General features: G+C 40.9%; 1 protein-coding gene across 4 annotated transcripts in view; it reads right to left on the reverse strand.

Moving 5' to 3' along the window:
• Window positions 1-204: 204 nt before the first annotated feature.
• The window catches only part of il15l (interleukin 15, like), a 52,172-nt gene continuing 31,984 nt past the window's right edge, over window positions 205-20,392 (reverse strand). The window contains exons 1-5 of one of the 4 annotated variants that reach the window (XM_039822746.1): window positions 14,814-14,961; window positions 14,135-14,529; window positions 4,541-4,591; window positions 3,950-4,096; window positions 205-422 (exon numbers count right to left, since the gene is read on the reverse strand). In XM_039822746.1, coding sequence (XP_039678680.1) covers window positions 315-422; window positions 3,950-4,096; window positions 4,541-4,591; window positions 14,135-14,278 — 450 coding nt within the window. In that variant the 5' untranslated portion in view covers window positions 14,279-14,529; window positions 14,814-14,961 and the 3' untranslated portion in view covers window positions 205-314. Of the gene's footprint in view, window positions 423-3,949; window positions 4,097-4,540; window positions 4,592-14,134; window positions 14,962-20,392 lie in introns of those variants that run through there. The other 3 variants (XM_039822752.1, XM_039822738.1, XM_039822762.1) reach the window with 3 other exon arrangements.

Below are 20,392 nucleotides of genomic sequence, written 5' to 3' on the forward strand. Positions count from 1 at the left end.
TTACTTTACTAGTTGTATGGAACCATCCACGTTGTGTTTTATTTATTTTTTAACAATTTGGTTAAAAGAAACCCACATTTCTGCTATAAAAACCTTTTGAAAATGGGTCACAGGAAGGTTAACCACAAGCCTCCACCAAAATGCCGAAGCTTTCTTCCCCCCCCCCTCTCTCCAGTTGCAAATCAAACACCACGGAGATCTTCAGACATCTTGCATGGCGCACTTTATTCGTGTTCAGGTGATATGAAAAGTTCATGAAGAGGAGAAAAAGGTAATGAAGTGTCTTTTTTTTTTTTTTTAAAGTCCTTAAGTCCTTAGCAGTACTCAGAGTTCATCGTCTGAAGAGTCACCGCAAGTTGCTCCAGGAACTCTTCTGCATTTTTCTCGTTGAGGAATTCACACTGACGGCACTCTGACTCCGGCTGTGGAGGAGAAGAGCGAAACAGAGACGTATTATTGGTCGAAGAAAGACACAACGAGACCTATAAAGAGCGGTTGTGTTGTTATGGAGACGTATTACGTCTCGTCTCTTCGGTGTGTTCTGAGGTGTGAACATAGCCACAGTGTCTCTAAGTCAGAAAGTAGAATATTGGCTGTTTGCATAAACCGATTGAAATTCATATACATTTTTTTGAGGGCTTGTGTATCCAATCACCACTAAAATGTATATCATGCACGAACATTGACTGTACAATGCCAAGTTGCAGCTCATTTATTTACAAAAGTTGTTTATTGATACGTCAGGTACACTGTGTATCCACCCAATCAAACATTAACCCAGGTGCAACCAAGGGGGGTATAAGCTTCGCTTCAGAACTCAAACCTCCTATGGAGCCATTTTGATGCTACAAAGCCATCACCTCCCGTTAGCATCCCATTGACTCCCATTCATTTTGACGTCACTTTGACAGCGAATAACTTTACATCTGAAACGTTTAAAGACTCTATTTGTCCGTTGTTTATTTCTAAAGAAACACGACAATGTATAAAAGGCTCCATTACCTTGTAGCTCACGTTATGGCTCCGTAGCAGACGCTTTTATAACAATAGGCTAACGATTGGGTCATAACCACGAGACTTACTGTCACACAGTAGAGGAATTACCGTATAGTACAGGAGAAGCTCACAGGCAGTTTGGACTTACATTATCTGCTTAGGTTTAATTCCTAATGTTAACTAGCATGTTAGTGATCAGTAATTAGCCTGTGCCTATGTTATCTCCTTACATATACCTACGCTCTCCGTCTCTGTCAGATTGGGAATGATTGAGATTTCTCTCGGCACAGCTACCAGAAGACTTCACACTTTCAGACAGGTTGCTCACGTCACATCTACGACTTCAAGTTCAGTTGGAGGCTGCTCAGTAACGCTCAGCCAGCACCGGGAAAGAGACTTCTAATATCCTTCACTGGTCTCCTACAGAGACACGAGATCTGGTGGTCCATTCTTATATACTGTCTATGGGTGCAACCAGCTGGATAAACTCAGGAAACAAACTGAAAGCACAATACTTATTTTAATGAAAACAACTCCTGTGGCTGTTAAGTGGAAGATCACAAGTATTCAGAGTGCTGAAGCTGCGCCTGGATTAACTGTGAGATGTTATCATTCTGCTGGGTAAAGTGTGTCGCAGCTCGCTGGGGAAAAGGGAAAAAGAGTATCAAGTCTGACCCAGCTCGGGAGACGATCTCCACACCAGCGAGGAGGAGGGACCGTAGACTGCAGCGGGCTACAGGCTATGGTGACCAGACGTCCCGAAAAATTCGGGACAGTTCCGAAATCCAAGCAGTTGTCCCGAATCCCGAAACCCGCCCTAATTGTGCCGAAAATTAGAGCAAAGTCTCAAAAGCAGACTCTCGAGTATTTTTTTTTTAGTTATAGTCTGATAGAACATTAAAAACTGTTCGTGGTGATTGAGTCGTCCTGCAGCCAGCTCCTGTCGGCTGCTCATTCGCTGCATGTTGCAATGCAAATTTTCGTTCATTCATTTTTGAAATGGAGGCTCAGGCTGGTGTCCCAGGACTCGATCAAGATCAACACGTATACAGCTAAAAAGCAAAAATGTCTCTGCAGGTACCGGGAGGACTAGGTATAGGGAAATACCCCTGGATTACTGCAGTTTTACGCGATGCAAACAAAGCGTTTTGCAATGTATGTAGGAAGGACTACATATAGCCACGTGTAGCCCTTCTTATATACTGTCTATGGTATAGTACGTTTTCCAATAAACAATCCATCTTGTTTAACACACAACTTTAATCAAACCTAGATTCTTTTGACTCTCGAGTAGTTATAGTCTGATAGAACATTAAAAACACCAATTCCAAAAAAAAACACACCAACATGGCTTACAATTTACTTTTTCCCTGTTCATGTGATATGTGGACAACATAAATAGATGGAGGAGGTGTAAATCCGATGAAATAAGTTCAACTCTCTTTCAAAATATCAGGTATTTCATGGAAATTACATAATCCAATATGGCCACCGCCATATGACGTCATAATATGCAAATTAGATGGGAAAATGTACGCCCTAGATAAACGTTAGGTCATTCTCAATATTTGTTTCATTTACACTTTGTCTCTATCTCAAACCACTTTCAAGCCAGAGCCTTCTGAAATGTAGGTGTCAAAATCTAGTATTTTTAAAAATAAAAACCCGGCGCCTAAAGGGTTAATGTCGCTCGTTTGTTACTGCAAAACTTCACCTCCGCGACTTGACGGAAGTCGGCTCATACGGAAATGTAAACGTTGCCAACAGTGGTTACATAACCTTAGAAACAAGCCTCTTTGCCACCGTGTGAATGTGGTTGCGCCATAGGTGCGCTCCGGTACTAAAACCAATAGCTCTACACCCCTGTGTGTCACCCACTCTAAATTATAATGTCGGAGTGCCCCAGGGCACTATTCTGGGTCCTCTTCTCTTTGGCTAATAGGTTAATACAGATTCAGAAAACTTTATTAATCCCCATGGGTCAATTAAAGTCTATACCATCCATGCAATAAATTAGTAGTAAGAGTAACGACAACAATCAACATCAACATGCCAGTGACAACTAGAGCAAAGATCAGACCGAACGGTTTCTGTTCAGGAGCCTAATGTCTGAAGGAATGAAAGAATTTGCATCCTGATACGGTTTTCCGTGCGGGAATATAAGAGCGCCTGCCTGAGGGCATAACAAAACATTCACTGAAACGTAGCTTTGTTGTGTATTTGCCTTGGATGTAGTTGCTTTTGCCAGTTATGACTTGCAGCTTTTCCAGGACTGGAAACGTTGACGGGTTAATGTGTGCAGTTTCTGCAAAAACATGTTGATTGATCAGAGCTTCGGGCTAAAGCAAAGGCTCAAACATTATTCAGTTAAAGATGTACAAAAATATTGTTTTCCAGAGATATAAGAATGTGAACTGTAATATTTTTGGTGTTATTGGGCAAACAGTTCGATAACATAATTGTAAGCATATTGTAATTCGAGTGGTCTGAGAGAGACCCATGCTTCTCCACCTCCTCTTGGCTCTGTTTTTCAGGCTTTATGTAATCTAGCTGTGACGGGAGACTTTGGCCAATCACAGCTCATTTCAGAGAGGGAGAAAGCGTTCCTATTGGCTGTTCTGCACATGCATTGCACGTGAGACAAAGAGTGGAGAGGGAGATCTGCAGAAAGAGGTGTCACTCTACTTAAAAATCTGGCATTTCTTTGCTTTCTGCCCACTGCAGCTTTAAGTTTATATTAGTTTTGACACAGCATGATATTCACATTTGGACATACAGCATTTGGAGAATTGTTTGTTTTTTTAAACTGCATACATATATATATATATATATATGTATATATGCATGTATGTATGCATATATATGGGTCCTAAAGTGGTCTTTGTAATGAACTTTAAGTGCTCGACCAACCTTGATAAATCCCATCCTACAGTCTGTAATTATGTCTTCTTACCTGGTTAAACTTTGCTGATAGAATTTGAAGATTCCTGTGGACTTTTCTCAAGGTGCTGATGGGTCCGAAATTGATGGCCACCCACTCTTCAATGAGAACTTTGGTTTCGTTAGTGAAACATTTCAGGGTGGACTTAGGGCATGTCTGCTGGAGAGAGAGAGAGAGAGAGAGAGAGGGAGAAAGGGAGAGAGGGAGAAAGGGAGAGAGAGAGAGACAGAGAGAGAGAGACAGAGAGAGAGAGAGTGGGAGACAGAGCAGCATTTATCAGATTTCTCGTATCTTCTCTGTGGTACAAAAGAAATTATTCAGAAGTCTAAATCTGTCGTGAGTCATACTACTACTTTTTAGTACAGAGGATGTTTTGGGCGAGAGTTACAAACGCTGAAAGGCATGCTGGGAAATGTGTCGCTGCAATAAAACAGATGAATTCCAGATGAATCCATGCAGGCTGGATGTTATTAATACATGAGTCATTTCCTAAACTAAATAGTTTAATGGCTGTATGCAGTTTTTGTGATTTCTTTCTGTTTAGTCATCAGATAAAAAGGGACCTAAAGAGTGAAGCATGACTCGGTCTGGCAAAGCTCATACCTTGTAGTCTTGGGCGGTGGGCGTGTACAGACTGCAGTTCAACTTCTCTTTCTGAGGAAGGAGAGAAAGTTTTTTTTTTTATTTTGTATTGGCAAAAACACTGTGAAAAATTACATAATCATGAATGTTATCACTGCTCATATTTTAAGTCCTTCACAAAATGACAAAACAGACAAGACATGCACAAAAATATAGTGTCTGTGTGTGTGTGTGTGTGTGTGTGTGTGTGTGGGTGTCTGTGTGGGTGTCTGTGTGTGTGTGAGAGAGAGAGAGTGTGTCTGTCTGTGTGTGTGTCTGTGTGGGTGTCTTTGTGTGTGTTTGTATGTGTCTGTCTGTCTGTGTGTGTGTGTGTGTGTGTGTGGGTGTCTGTGTCTGTGTGTGTCTGTCTGTGTGTCTGTGTGTGTGTCTGTGTCTGTGGGTGTCTGTGTGTGTGTGTCTGTGTGTGTGTGTGAGAGAGAGTGTGTCTGTCTGTCTGTCTGTGTGTGTGTGTGTGTGTGTGTCTTTGTGTGTGTGTGTCTGTCTGTCTGTCTGTCTGTGTGTGTGTGTGTGTGTGTGTGTGTGTGTGAGAGAGAGACAGTGTGTCTGTGTGTCTGTCTGTCTGTGTGTGTGTGTCAGTGTCTGTCTGTCTCTCTGTCTGTCTGTGTATCACGTGGAAAAGTGCTGGCCGGCACCACGTTCTCAGGACATAATTTAGCTTTGTTTTCTTCTTTTTTTTAAGATTATTTTTGGGGCATTTTAGGCCTTTATTCATACAGGACAGCTGAAGCTTAAAGGTCCATTATGTAATTATATATTTACTGTAATAAATCCAAATTGACCCCAATGTGTCATCAGATATTAAGGAAACATGCTAAGTTGAAACACTAGCTTTTCTGACAACAATGCTAACGCCAGTATTTTCTCCGCCTGGCACAGGTGCGTTTAGGGCGTGTACGAATCCACTTTTGCTAGTTTAACGGCAGAAAAAAGGCTCCGTGCGTGTGTTCAGGTAGCTAACGTTGGTGCTACCGTAATTCGAAGCCGATGAAGTGTGTCTGTCAGTCGGGTACAGAGCTCCACGTGAGCACGGGCTTCTAAGACTGTCAGCATAGCCAGCATCTAACGTTAGCTACTCCGCTACCAGTGCCGTGCCTGAACGCGTTCATTGAACGATAGTTCATGAGCTATCGTTCATATTTTGGGGCGAACGTGAACTGAACGTACCGTATTACCGCCTGATGAACGTTACTGTGAACTCGTTCATCCTGGTGTCTGTGAACGGCACGCTCTCTCAGTTTAACTTCGTCCAATAGGGCGCCGGATTTCTACTGAGCCTTCCAGGCCAAAACACACCGTAAACAGGCCTTCATATGTAGCGGAAAAAACACCCAATCTGGCAACAGTCGCCAGTGTCTCACCGCCGCATGGGTCACCAAATCAAAAAGCAGCGTGGAGGCTTCGTATGATCATTTAAACCATTTTTATGACGAGGTCGGTGAGGATGGAAAAATCTGACATTTCTGGGCAAAATCCGCACTTCAGTCCCATCCACAGCGAACCTGAAACGGCACGTTGAACTGGTTGGATATGAAGATGAAATCTGACGCATAGTTTCAGTGTTAAAACTGATAAAATAATTGCTGTCTGTGGTTCTGTATTTGGGCTGTGGCAATAATTTTGAAAAATAAATAGCTCACAGCAACTTATGGAAGAAAAGAACTATGAACTTAGTTCATTTTTGGAACTGTATGAACTTAGTTCAACATTTTGAAGTATGAAATATGAACTGAACTAAGTTCATTTTAAAATTTGTGAACTGAACTTTGAACTAGTTCATGTAGAAAGTGAACTTTCCCCAACACTGTCCGCTGTGCTGTGGAGTAATGTTTGACTATGTGAGACTAGCTAACTATTTTAAACACTAGCTGTCAGTATTACATATTGCACCTTTAAATATGGCTTTCTATTCTAGAAATGTGCATTGTCCTTATCAGCATTTCTGTAAATGCACCAGTGTTAATCCTTTTGCTTATTTGTATGCAGAATTCTTCCCACCCACAGTAAGTGTAGACAGGTTTATACACAGATTTATTGGCACGTTTGGGTAAATTTCTCGCTGTCCTTAACAGATCCCTCTCCGGTGCAGGTGCAGCTGCAGCATGTTTCAGTTCTCATTCATCACGCTGACAGCCCACAACCTGAGGCGCATATCTGCGGCGGGCCTGGATGTGTGCACGGCCACCCATCCTTCATGAAAAGAATAAGAATATACAGTATGTACTGTATATTTTGAAATGAAATGAATAGAGCTCAACAGTGTGGTTATCTGGAAGTAAAAAATCCCAGTCATTTTCTCCATAAGGATTTTGATTATTATCCATAAAGTCTAAACCATCCGAGGCAGACTGACCCCGAGCTACGAAGTTGTGTAAAGAAGGTTTCTGCTCCTGTAGAAACTAGAAGTCTGCATGAAATCAACTTTATATTAAGAAAAACATGATTTATTCGCGATGTTATGGTGAAATACTACACTACCCACAATCCTAAGCGCAACAGTGACCGCGAACGGCTAGATCAAGCTTCTACCATTCAAGTTTTTGGGCCCTATTTTAACGATCTGAGTGCACGGTGTGAAGCGCCTGGAGCAGGTGTGTTTAGGGCGTGTCCGAATCCACTTTTGCTAGTTTTGACGGTGGTAAAAAAGTGTCTGTGTGCCGGGCGCCTGGTTCTAAAGGGTTGTACTTAGTGTCTTCATTAATCAGAGGTGTGTTTTGGGCGTAACATGCACTAAACCAATCAGAGATCATCTCCCATTCCCTTTAAAAGCCAGGCGCGTTTGGACCTTGGAGCATTGCTGTTATGATGGAGGATTTGCACCGTAATATTTTTATTTGTAATCTTCTGCATGTGTGTGTGCTGCTGTGTGTCCCTGTGTGTGTAACAAGCATAGTGTGTGTCCCTGTGTGTGTAACAAGCATAGTGTGCGTCCCTGTGTGTGTAACAAGCATAGTGTGCGGCCCTGTGTGTGTAACAAGCATAGTGTGTGTCCCTGTGTGTGTAACAAGCATAGTGTGTGCGCGCTGTGCACGAGCCTATAGGAGCATTTTACTAATGTTCTGTTAAAATAACAATGAAATGCTGCGTTATTGACTTTAGACCAGGTTTTTGTTGGTCAATGGGCCGATCGCTTCCCGCTGCCTCGCCTGAAACCCTCAGAGTCTTGCTAGAGTTGGTGGAGGGGGGTGTCCCGTTGTCTCCATCGTTTGGTCTAAGGTCATAAAACTCGGTTCAAGTCAGTCTTTATGACCTTGGGTGCTCTCCATTGACAGTATATATAAACTGGACCACCAGATTTCCTTGCTCTGGACGGAGACCAGTGAAGGATATTAGAAGTCTCTTTCCCGGTGCTGGCTGAGCGTTACTGAGCAGCCTCCAACTGAGCTTGAAGACGTAGATGTGATGTGAGCAACCTGTCTGAAAGTGTGAAGTCTTCTGGTAGCTGTGCCGAGAGAAATCTCAATCATTCCCAATCTTACAGAGACGGAGAGCGTAGGTATATGTAAGGAGATAACATAGACACAGGCTAATTACTGATCACTAACATGCTAGTTAACATTAGTCATTAAACCTAAACAGATAATGGAAGTCCAAACTGCCTGTGAGCTTCTCCTGTACTATACGGTAATTCCTCTACTGTGTGACAGTAAGTCTCGTGGTTATGACCCAATCGTTAGCCTATTGTTATAAAAGCGTCTGCTACGGAGCCATAACGTGAGGTACAAGGTAATGGAGCCTTTTATACATTGTCGTGTTTCTTTAGAAATAAACAACGAACAAATAGAGTCTTTAAACACTTCAGATGTAAAGTTATTCGCTGTCAAAGTGACGTCAAAATGAATGGGAGTCAATGGGATGCTAACGGGAGGTGATGGCTTGTTAGCATCAAAATGGCTCCACAGGAGCTACGCGTTCCGAGGAGAAGCTAACCCCCTTGGTGCTCTCCCTCCACCACCAAACAGGAAGCAGCAGACGGCTAGAGCCAGTGGTGTTTATGGTTGTTATGGCGCCGCGCTAAGCTAAACGCTAAAGAGGGAAAGTTGCTGATTTTCAACCCTTCTGAAGCTCGTCATCCAAGGGGAGTTTAAACACAGACCTCCTGGTTACTGGAGACGTTCATCTGCATGTACGGCAGACTAGACTTTCCCTTAAAGTTAACAGCTAACGCTAGCAGTAGCTAGCTAGCTTGGTTACATCTTTCGAAACCAATCTAGTTGTAGTTTTGCAACGTGTGACCCTACAAGAACCCCAGTCTTTACATATTATGACAGATTGTCTTTAGATGTGAGATGGTGGCAGACTTCAGTCTTTTCAAATTCTGTTCAGAGTCTTCTCGTGTACGGTTAAGGCTGTTTTAAGCTTCTGCGTCAACTCCACGCCGTAGCTACGCTGTTGCTCCTACGGCATCGTGACCATTTCGGAGTTCTGCGTCGGGGGTTGCTTTGCATCGCGGTGCATTTCCCCGCCATAATGCTAGGGGGGTGATAAGTCTGAGGTTATTTGCGAGGTGTCTGCCAGCCAGTTTATGTGATGTTAGCAAGCACACTTTAGCATGACTGCCCGCAAAGGACCTACTGCTTGCTGGTGAAGTGCTAATTTCAAAACGTTACTGACATAAAGACCCTTTACAAATGGATAATCCCGTCATTGTAACCAAAATATGTCTGAGTTTATTTGCTAAGCTTGTGTCAGTGAACTAGCATGTTGTTACTCCCCACAGTAGGCTGCTGGAAATTAGAGATGGTCCGATACCATTTTTTGCTTCCCGATACCGATTCCGATACCTGAACTTGCGTATCGGCTGATACCAATTACCGATCCGATACCAGTGTGTCATATATTGTATTATGTTTTAACAGCTGTATACTACTATCTCTGTATGGATGTGATATGATGTTTAACAGCTGTATACTACTATCTCTGTATGGATGTGATATGATATAACAGCTGTATACTACTATCTCTGTATGGATGTGATATGATTTAACAGCTGTATACTACTATCTCTGTATGGATGTGATATGATTTAACTGCTGTATACTACTATCTCTGTATGGATGTGATATGATATATAACAGCTGTATACTACTATCCCTGTATGGATGTGATATGATGTATAACAGCTGTATACTACTATCTCTGTATGGATGTGATATGATGTATAACAGCTGTATACTACTATCTCTGTATGGTATGTGATATGATTATAAACACGCTGTGTATACTACTATCTCTGTATGGATGTGATATGATGTATAACAGCTGTATACTACTATCTCTGTATGGATGTGATATGATATATATCAGCTGTTTATTACTATCCCTGTATGGATGTGATATGATGTATAACAGCTGTATACTACTATCTCTGTATGGATGTGATATGATATATAACAGCTGTATACTACTATCTCTGTATGGATGTGATATGATGTATAACAGCTGTATACTACTATCTCTGTATGGATGTGATATGATATATAACAGCTGTATACTACTATCTCTGTATGGATGTGATATGATTTAACAGCTGTATACTACTATCCCTGTATGGATGTGATATGATGTATAACAGCTGTATACTACTATCTCTGTATGGATGTGATATGATATATAACAGCTGTATACTACTATCCCGTATGTTATGTGATATGATGTATAACAGCTGTATACTACTATTCCTGTATGGATGTGATATGATTATAACAGCTGTATACTACTATCCCTGTATGGATGTGATATGATGTATAACAGCTGTATACTACTATCTCTGTATGGATGTGATATGATTATAACAGCTGTATACTACTATCCCTGTATGGATGTGATATGATGTATAACAGCTGTATACTACTATCTCTGTATGGATGTGATATGATATATAACAGCTGTATACTACTATCCCTTGTATGGTGTGATATGATATATAACAGCTGTATACTACTATCTCTGTATGGATGTGATATGATATATAACAGCTGTATACTACTATCCCTTGTATGGATGTGATATGATGTTAACAGCTGTATACTACTATCTCTGTATGGATGGGATATGATATATAACAGCTGTATACTACTATCCCTGTATGGATGTGATATGATGTATAACAGCTGTATACTACTATCTCTGTATGGATGTGATATGATGTATAACAGCTGTATACTACTATCCCTGTATGGATGTGATATGATGTATAACAGCTGTATACTACTATCTCTGTATGGATGTGATATGATGTATAACAGCTGTATACTACTATCTCTGTATGGATGTGATATGATGTATAACAGCTGTATACTACTATCTCTGTATGGATGTGATATGATGTATAACAGCTGTATACTACTATCTCTGTATGGATGTGATATGATATATAACAGCTGTATACTACTATCTCTGTATGGATGTGATATGATGTATAACAGCTGTATACTACTATCTCTGTATGGATGTGATATGATATATAACAGCTGTATACTACTATCCCTGTATGGATGTGATATGATATATAACAGCTGTATACTACTATCTCTGTATGGATGTGATATGATGTATAACAGCTGTATACTACTATCCCTGTATGGATGTGATATGATATATAACAGCTGTATACTACTATCCCTGTATGGATGTGATATGATGTATAACAGCTGTATACTACTATCTCTGTATGGATGTGATATGATGTATAACAGCTGTATACTACTATCCCTGTATGGATGTGATATGATGTATAACAGCTGTATACTACTATCCCTGTATGGATGTGATATGATGTAACAGCTGTATACTACTATCCCTGTATGGATGTGATATGATGTATAACAGCTGTATACTACTATCCCTGTATGGATGTGATATGATGTATAACAGCTGTATACTACTATCCCTGTATGGATGTGATATGATAGTAGAACATGTGTACGTTCAAAAGTAGTTTTAGTCGTGCAACAGAAAACTCTGATTGGACAGATAGTCTAGCTAGCTGTCTGGATTTACCCTGCAGAGATCTGAGGAGCAGTTAACCATAGTCCTCATGAAATCCCCCGAAGGGGACGAGACATCTGGCCGAAAAGAGTGAAATCTGGCAGAATATCTGGCGGCAACGGAGCAATTCTGGAAGTGGAACGTAGTAGATAAAGACCAGCGTCTGGTAGGCATTAGTTGTGAGCTGAGGTTTCTCTGTCAGTCGGGGTTTATCGGTGTTGGCATTAATTCTAGGCAGACTAAAATTCCTACCGGGCCGCAGAAACCTGAGGCCCATCCAGTTCTTCTCTGTCCAGATTATAACCGTTCTGCATCAGCCACTGCCAACAACTTTCCTTTCACTTTATGTCCAACATGCTTGTTGTTTTAAAGAGAAACTCTTTCCTTTCACACATTCCACAACCTGACATCACCGGCTGTGTGTTGCAGCTAATCACATAATATTGTATCGAGCATCTGACAACAAAGGTCGCTCCACTCAATCATTTATTAAAAGATAAGATGATATGATGAATGTCATAAATGAAAATATAAATTCAGTTCCCAGTGCAGGTTAAACAGCAAGGATTACATGTGTAGCGCGACGGCTTGTACATTGTCTCATACTCGCGTTATAAAAATGTCGTATTTCGTCTGTTTTGACAGGACTCTGAGGTGTAGAAGGACTCGCTTTGGCAGACGTTTTGTATGTATGACATACTATACAGTGTGCTATACAAATAAAGCTGCCTAGCCCTGCTATGTGGGCCCAAAGTGCAAATACAAGTGATAATAGCAGCAATTAAATAATCATTGTGTGATAATCCCTGCATCTTTTGTAGATAAGTGACTAGTTATTGTCCTTTATTTATTATTTTCTCCAAATCCTTCCCCTTGCAAATTTTGCAAATTTCAATTTAGGTTCACAGCTAATTGTGGCCCGACTAGTTGTGCCCCACACCAAAAAAAATGATAAAACTGGTTTTCATGCTGTGGTTATGCGACACTGTTGTGCAGAATTTCACAAATTTGCCGACTTTGATACTCAGGATTCCCCGCAGAAGCAGAGTTTTTAAATAGTCAGGCTGTGAAACAGGTTGTGGTGAGTCGGCTGGCTGGTAGCCGCTTTAAAAAAAAATTAATATTTGTTTTTCATGACTTGCTAAATTCTATGATGGCTAAGAAACGTTTTTGCTGACTTTTTTAGGGATTTATGTCGACCAAACTATATGGGAGAAAGCTATATGAGACATGCAATAATACAAAGTTAATTGACTTTTCTTTTGCTAAATAAAAGCATGTCAATAAACTCAACATCTCTGGCCCTTATTGTGATCGTCATTTCCAGTGTGGCCCATTGAGTTTGACACCCCTGGTCTATATCGTCGACGTTCCACTTCCAGAGCACATTTTTCTCCCATCCCAGAATGCTGTGTGGACTAGCCAGACCTTCCTCCGCAGCGCTGTGGAGGAAGGGTCTGGAAAAGCGAGACCATACTAGTGCGTAAACAACCAGTATCTACCGGACCGAATAGCAACGCGGATTTTGGTGCCACTTAAATGTCTGCGCTTCTCTCTGATGCTTCGAAACAGACGTTACAGGCAACAGAAGCATCGCTCATGTGACCATAGTTAACACTACACTTGGCAGCAGGTAATGTTAGCCTACCGTTAGCTAGTAGCTGGAGTAAACACGGTTAAAATGCTGACAGTTATACGGTGTAAAGTGTGACTGTATTTCAGTAACAGTCTGCAGCTGCCATTGTCGTAAAAACAACACAGTATTGGTTTATTGCATGTTACGCCCAAAACACACCTCTGGTTAATGAAGACACTAAGTACAACCCTTTAGAACCAGGCGCCCAGCGCACAGACCCTTTTTTCTGCCGTCAAACTGAGACCATTTCGCAATGTTAACGACATGTTTAAAACCGCGACTGTTACCTTATCTGGTTTAGATACGAGGTTGTATTTTTTGCCTCCGCTAGCGGTGCTAACTTATGAAACGCTCCTGTGGGTCGTATTAGAGGGGAGGGACAAATGACCGATATCTCGTATGGTTTTGACGGGGTCAGCCCTATGTTACCGGGGTAACACGGTGGCACTGGCACAAGCGGATATATATCGGTTAAGTAAAAACGGATTAAAAGAGTACCAGAAATTAAAAGTCAGTTAAAAGGACCACTGGACAGGACAGACAGCAGGAAATTAAAACTTTAAATAAAAGGTTACCTTCACACAAGCCCTGGCATCTCTCCCGTAGACATTTATAAAATAAATTATATATATATATATATATATATATATAATTATTTAAATAAGTAGCCCGGTATCATAATACTAAAATAAATTCTCAAAAAGAATCTACAGTATATTAATCAATTTCAAAATAAATACGTAAAAGGATAGTGATTTAATCAAATTAAACACATTTAAAAGATCTAAGTTAGGGTTACTTAGGGCTGTGGGAACATTGGCACGCTCCCGTTTTGAGAACCGGTTGAGGACAAAAACATTGGAAAATAGCATCCAGGTTGAAAAATAAACAAAGTCAACCCTTTAAAAGGAGACAGAATATAAAACTCATACCATGGCTGGAGTTTCTGTGATGAGATTCCGGACCTTTGTGAGGGTGTCTGGAGAGCAGGCTCTGGCGGCTGATTGGTGCATCAGTCCGAGCAGACAGACGAAAAACAGATACACACTCGCGAGAGCTAACCTCCCTCTCAGCATGGCACGGGCAGCAGAACCATCATCACATCATCCACTGCTGTGTCGCACTACGGCATGCTCATGGAGAGGAACAACCTCGATTATTCGTCATCACCCTTAAAGTCCGCTGCTGATTTGAAGTCCATGTTAAGAGGAGTTCCACCCAATCTTCTTGTAATCCTACGAGAGTGGTTTGAAATCCCCAGACCAGGTTGAGAAGTGCTTCACAGCGAGCTTTTCTTCTTCAGCCTCCAGCGCGTGTTGACATGCAGCTGAGAACAGAGAGATCAGTCAGTAAGTTCAGTCAGTTTTGGGTGCAGAAGCGATACACTTGAAAAAATGGCTCCAAAAAGTAGGGGTCTAAAAAGTCTCCATGAAGGGTTATTCCAAATTGGCAAGTCAGATGATCAGCAGCAGGACCGGATTACATAAAAATAAAAAATAAAAACTTGGAGCTAAATTAGAAGAAAAAAAAAATGCAATGCAATCCGAAAAACCACCCAAAAACCAAATTGCATCAAGTGTTTCAACAAGTTCATGTGGCTCTTCAGTTCACCTGTTTAACTGTGAAAGCAGATCAGTGCAGTAACTCCCCAAAAACTGCAGAAAAAGAAGGAGAAGAAATAGAAAAGTTTCCCTCCACCGGTGGCTGATTTCTGGTCTCAGTTCTTTTATCAGAGAGCCTCTCTCTTCTGTCACTCTCCTCTTTCTTGCCCTCCTGTTTTCACTTTCTCACTCCTCCCATTCCTCCTCCTCCTCCTCCTCCTCATTTGGCTCCAGAGATTAGATCTGTTATACTGCCACCTCTTTTTATTTTGCCTCCTCCCTCCTTTCCTTTCTTTTACTATGAATCACCCAGTGATCGTTTCTGTGATATTATTCAGATACAGTATTAGGGGACCACTAAGGTCTATATAAAAGAGACTTCAGATACAGTATTAGGGGACCACTAAGGTCTATATAAAAGAGACTTCAGGTACAGTATTAGGGGACCACTAAGGTCTATATAAAAGAGACTTCAGATACAGTATTAGGGGACCACTAAGGCCTATATAAAAGAGACTTCAGATACAGTATTAGAGGACCACTAGGTCTATATAAAAGAGACTTCAGATACAGTATTAGGGGACCACTAAGGTCTATATAAAAGAGACTTCAGATACAGTATTAGGGGACCACTAAGGCCTATATAAAAGAGACTTCAGATACAGTATTAGAGGACCACTAAGGTCTATATAAAAGAGACTTCAGATACAGTATTAGGGGACCACTAAGGTCTATATAAAAGAGACTTCAGATACAGTATTAGGGGACCACTAAGGTCTATATAAAAGAGACTTCAGATACAGTATTAGGGGACCACTAAGGTCTATATAAAAGCATCCAAAGAGCACCATGTCATGGGACCTTTAATAACATATGTGTACCTAGTCGAACGTTCTCTCTCTCTCTATCTGTTTTCATGCTAATCGAATGTGTCTGTAGCTTGAAACTAGCTGCCGCAAACCGGTGTTTAGCTGCTAACGCTAGCTTTCAGGGCAGAGGGTAAATCACTATTTCTACACCAGTAACAAGGCTTAAAATATTACCACACTTAAATGGTAGTCCCTACATACAAACCAAAGCATTGAGAACTTTGTAAGTGTACAGACAATTCATTACAAAGATAGATTAAAAAGACAGTAGCGCTAATGTTTACATGCGGCCGCCATCTTTGATAACAGTGATGAGCAGTCGAATCACGAACGCTGTGTTGGAGCTACGTTACTGGTTACTGGTTGCACAGTGTTCGTGGTTGTAACAATATAGGTTTACATGGTTTGTTGCTGAATAAGTCGTGATGTAGCGAACATATAACTCACATGATTATAGTCCCGGTATCCATCGGATGGGGGAAGGATCGGGAGGTGCATAGTGGAGTTGTGGTGCGCTGTAGCCTGTGCCTCAGACACGTTGTGTCTCACCCAAAAGCGTTTAAAAAATACGTGCAATATGTACGCCAAAGTCACATTCTGCGTGCAGTAGATACGCAGAGTGCTCCGATAATACTAAGTAGACCGGTGCATGTTATATGCACTCTTATTGGAGCTCTCTGTGGATCTACTGCACGCAGTATGTGACTTTGCACGTATTTTCAAATTTGTAAACCAGTGTTATTTGTACATTTTTGGGTGAGACAAGGGTTGGCCTCAGCCACGTCGGGTAAATTGACGAATTGGTTCAACAGCTTGAATGGTATGGGCCTGCACACCGCGCGTATACACAGCGGTGAACGGTTGTCTCGCTGACACCAAAATGTCTCTGCCACAACCCTGTCTTCTGCACAGGTGGCCAACGTGTCCAATGCTACCTCTCTCCTCTCCATTTAGCCAAAGAACTTAGCTTCTAAACTCTTTGATTTAGCAAGCTGGTTTGCAATCTACAACCACGCGTAACGTCAACTTGTGACGAAACTACTAGGGCATCCGTCATTTTGGTCTTAGTCAGCTTAGATTTCTTTAGTCCATTAGTCATGTTTTATGCTTTTTTCATGCTGAATGACTTATTTCCAAGAAACATACAAGCACATCTCTGGTAAACACAAGAATTAAGGGTTGACATTTGACCTCACAGTTATCACCGTGAAACCTACTTTAATTACTTTCATTAAGGCAGTTATTTGTTGTATTACACGTTTTCTGAAATGTTGTGTTTAAATATGCAAACGAGGTGTTATCTTATTCAATATATGCATCCTTTTGCATGACTCTTTGCGGAGAAACTCAGATTTACAGATCTGTCGATTAAATCAACTAATCGATTAGTCGATACAATTGAATGAGTGTTTAGTCGACTAAGAATTTGTTCAATCGAACACAGTCCTGGAAACTACGCTTTGCGTAGTCTAGTTTATTCGCTCTAAACCAGTCGATGGAAACGCTTCTAATTCGCATTTTCTTTTTTGCGACATTTTGAAAAGTTTGCTTAAAATTCCCCTTGACAATTAGATGGAAACATGACTACTGACAATTGCGAGGGCAAGGCGTATGATGGCTCTATCGTTCAGGTTTGAGATGTTGGGTGTAGGGGAGCTGATCATTTTGGAGGAGATGTGTGTGATCTTGGTGAGCTTGTTTTTGTTAGGGATGGTGAGCATATATAGAAACAGGTACAGCAGGAGTAGGGTTTTATAAAGTAACAGTATAGGAGGTGTGGGGCAACAGTAGGTGCTCTGAGTTCAGATAGATAGATAGATGGATAGATGGATGGATAGATGGATAGATGGATGGATGGATAGATAGATGGATGGATAGATGGATGGATAGATGGGTAGATGGATGGATATATGGATGGATAGATGGATAGATGGATAGATGGATAGATGGATAGATGGATGATAGATGGATAGATGGATGGATAGGTAGATAGATGGATGGATAGATGGATGGATAGATGGATGGATGGATAGATGGATAGATGGATGATGGAAGAAATAGATGGATGGATAGATGGATATATGGATGGATAGATGGATAGATGGATATATGGATAGATGGATGATAGATGGATAGATGGATGGATAGGTAAATGGATGAATAGATGGATGGATAGATGGATGGATGGGTAGATGGATAGATGATAGATGGATGATGGATGGATGGATGTATGGATAGATGGATGGATGGATGATGGATAGATAGATGGATGGATGGATAGATAGATGGATAGATAGATATATAGATAGATAGATAGATAGATAGATAGATAGATGGATAGATAGATGGATAGATAAATGGATAGATAGATGGATAGATGGATGGATGGATGGATAGATGATGGATAGATGGATGGATGAATAGATGGATAGATGGATGGATAGATGATGGATAGATAGATGGATGGATAGATAGATAGATGGATAGATAGATATATAGATAGATAGATAGATAGATAGATAGATGGATAGATAGATGGATAGATAAATGGATAGATAGATGGATAGATGGATGGATGGATGGATAGATGATGGATAGATAGATAGATGATGGATAGATAGATAGATGGATAGATAGATAGATGGATAGATGGATGGATGGATAGATGATGGATAGATAGATAGATGATGGATAGATAGATAGATGGATAGATAGATAGATAGATGGATAGATAGATGGATAGATGGATGGATGGATAGATGATGGATAGATAGATAGATGATGGATAGATAGATAGATGGATAGATGGATAGATAGATGGATAGATGGATGGATGGATGGATGGATAGATGATGGATAGATAGATAGATGATGGATAGATAGATAGATGGATAGATGGATAGATAGATGGATAGATGGATGGATGGATGGATAGATAGATAGATACTTTATTCATCCCAAGGGAAATTTAGAAGTTAGATTTTTAAATCAGAAATTTAAATAGTTAACAATTTGTGAAGTGATTACAAAGGTCAGGTATGGACTGAGCATGTGATGCAATGACCATGATAAGCTGCTATATGGTAGAGTGTGTGCAATGGTGGTAGTGCAAAAGTGAACAGTGCAGTACCTTAATATTAAATATTAACAGAACAGTATATGACAGGGAATAAGTTATAAAATGTAGATGTTATGACCACAGTCTAGATTACAGATGACATGTAATCTTCGCTGAGATCATTTGTGGATATCGGTGACGTGTTGATCAAAAGTGAGGCTATTTTCTAAAGTGAGTCCAAGGTATTTGAATTTGTTGACTTGTTAAAGCTCCCATATTATGCTCATTTTCAGGTTCATAATTGTATTTTAAGGTTGTATCAGAATAGATTTACATGGTTTAATTTTCAAAAAACACCATATTTTTGTTGTACTGCACATTGTTGCAGCTCCTCTTTTCACCCTGTGAAGGCAGGACACATTCAGAAACCGTATCTCACTAAGAACAGCATGGATGTTTTTTTTTCAAAGTTTGCATGCGTGTGGAAGCACCAGAGACACAAAATAACACCCCAAATCCCAGAAAAGGTGTTTTTTTCATAATATGGGCACTTTAAGATTGTGGTTTGGGTTTAAACACGCATTGGCTGGGCGCAAGTCTTGTGTTTTCCCCGGAAAGCGTAAAAATGTGTCTGAAAAACAAGAATGTTATAATTATAATGTGATTATTTTATTTATCATGAATACTTCTCGCCCTCTGCTCCCTCAGATTGATCCTTATGACCCTGTTGGTCCAAACCATTTGAGGTGAAAACGGGGGAGAATGTACTTATCAACATGAGAATGTAAGAATCATTATGGTACAACAGTGTGTGTGCAGACACTTCAGTTTAGCTTGTTTCATACAAGTACCCGGCTCCGAGTCACCTTTTGTCTGCTAAATCTAACTGCAAAGACCACTAAACTTAACTTGCCCCAATTTCGTGTGAGTATTTCTGTGAGATCAGGCTGACACTAGTCTCGCTTTGCCAGACTTTCCTCCACAGCGCTGCAGAGGAAGGTCTGGCGAGTTCAAACAGCATTCCTGGATGGGAGAAAAGCGTGGTCTGGTTTATTGGCATTTCTTTAAACCAATCACAATCGTCTTGGGTGGCGCTAAGCGCCAGACGGAGCCACGGTGCCTCTGCAGAATAGCCTCTGGAAGGAACTTGTTTTGGTGGAACGTGTTTACGTTCAAAAGCTGTTTTAGTCGTGCAACAGAAAACTCAGATTGGACAGATAGTCTAGCTAGCTGTCTGGATTTACCCTGCAGAGATCTGAGGAGCAGTTAACCATACATACATCCTCATACATAGGCGCAGAAATACTGAGCACCCACGTGTGCCAGGCTGCCAGTAGGCTGCATTCATTTAAAATTAAACATCCCAGTTGGTGCTAAGTGGAGCGTCTGTCATAGTGTGATTGGTTATGTCGGTGGCATTGATTCTTAATTTCCCACGAAGCTGATCGCGGTTACGTGTCAGTTCAACTTCTCATCTCCAATCCTATCTGTATTTGTGAGAAGTGGCGCTGTCCTGAGTTGAAAGATAGCCTACTTTACAGCTGTGTGTGTTCGTGTCGGCCGCTGTCTGTTTCCTAAGGTTCTGAAATGCAAACGTTGAGTACTTGTTTTTTTGAAAGGCCGTGCACCCGTGAGCACCCACGGAGGAAAACATAAATCGGC

The sequence above is a fragment of the Perca fluviatilis genome, chromosome 2, assembly GCF_010015445.1.
Source record: "Perca fluviatilis chromosome 2, GENO_Pfluv_1.0, whole genome shotgun sequence".
In the NCBI taxonomy this organism is placed as follows: Eukaryota; Metazoa; Chordata; class Actinopteri; order Perciformes; family Percidae; genus Perca; species Perca fluviatilis.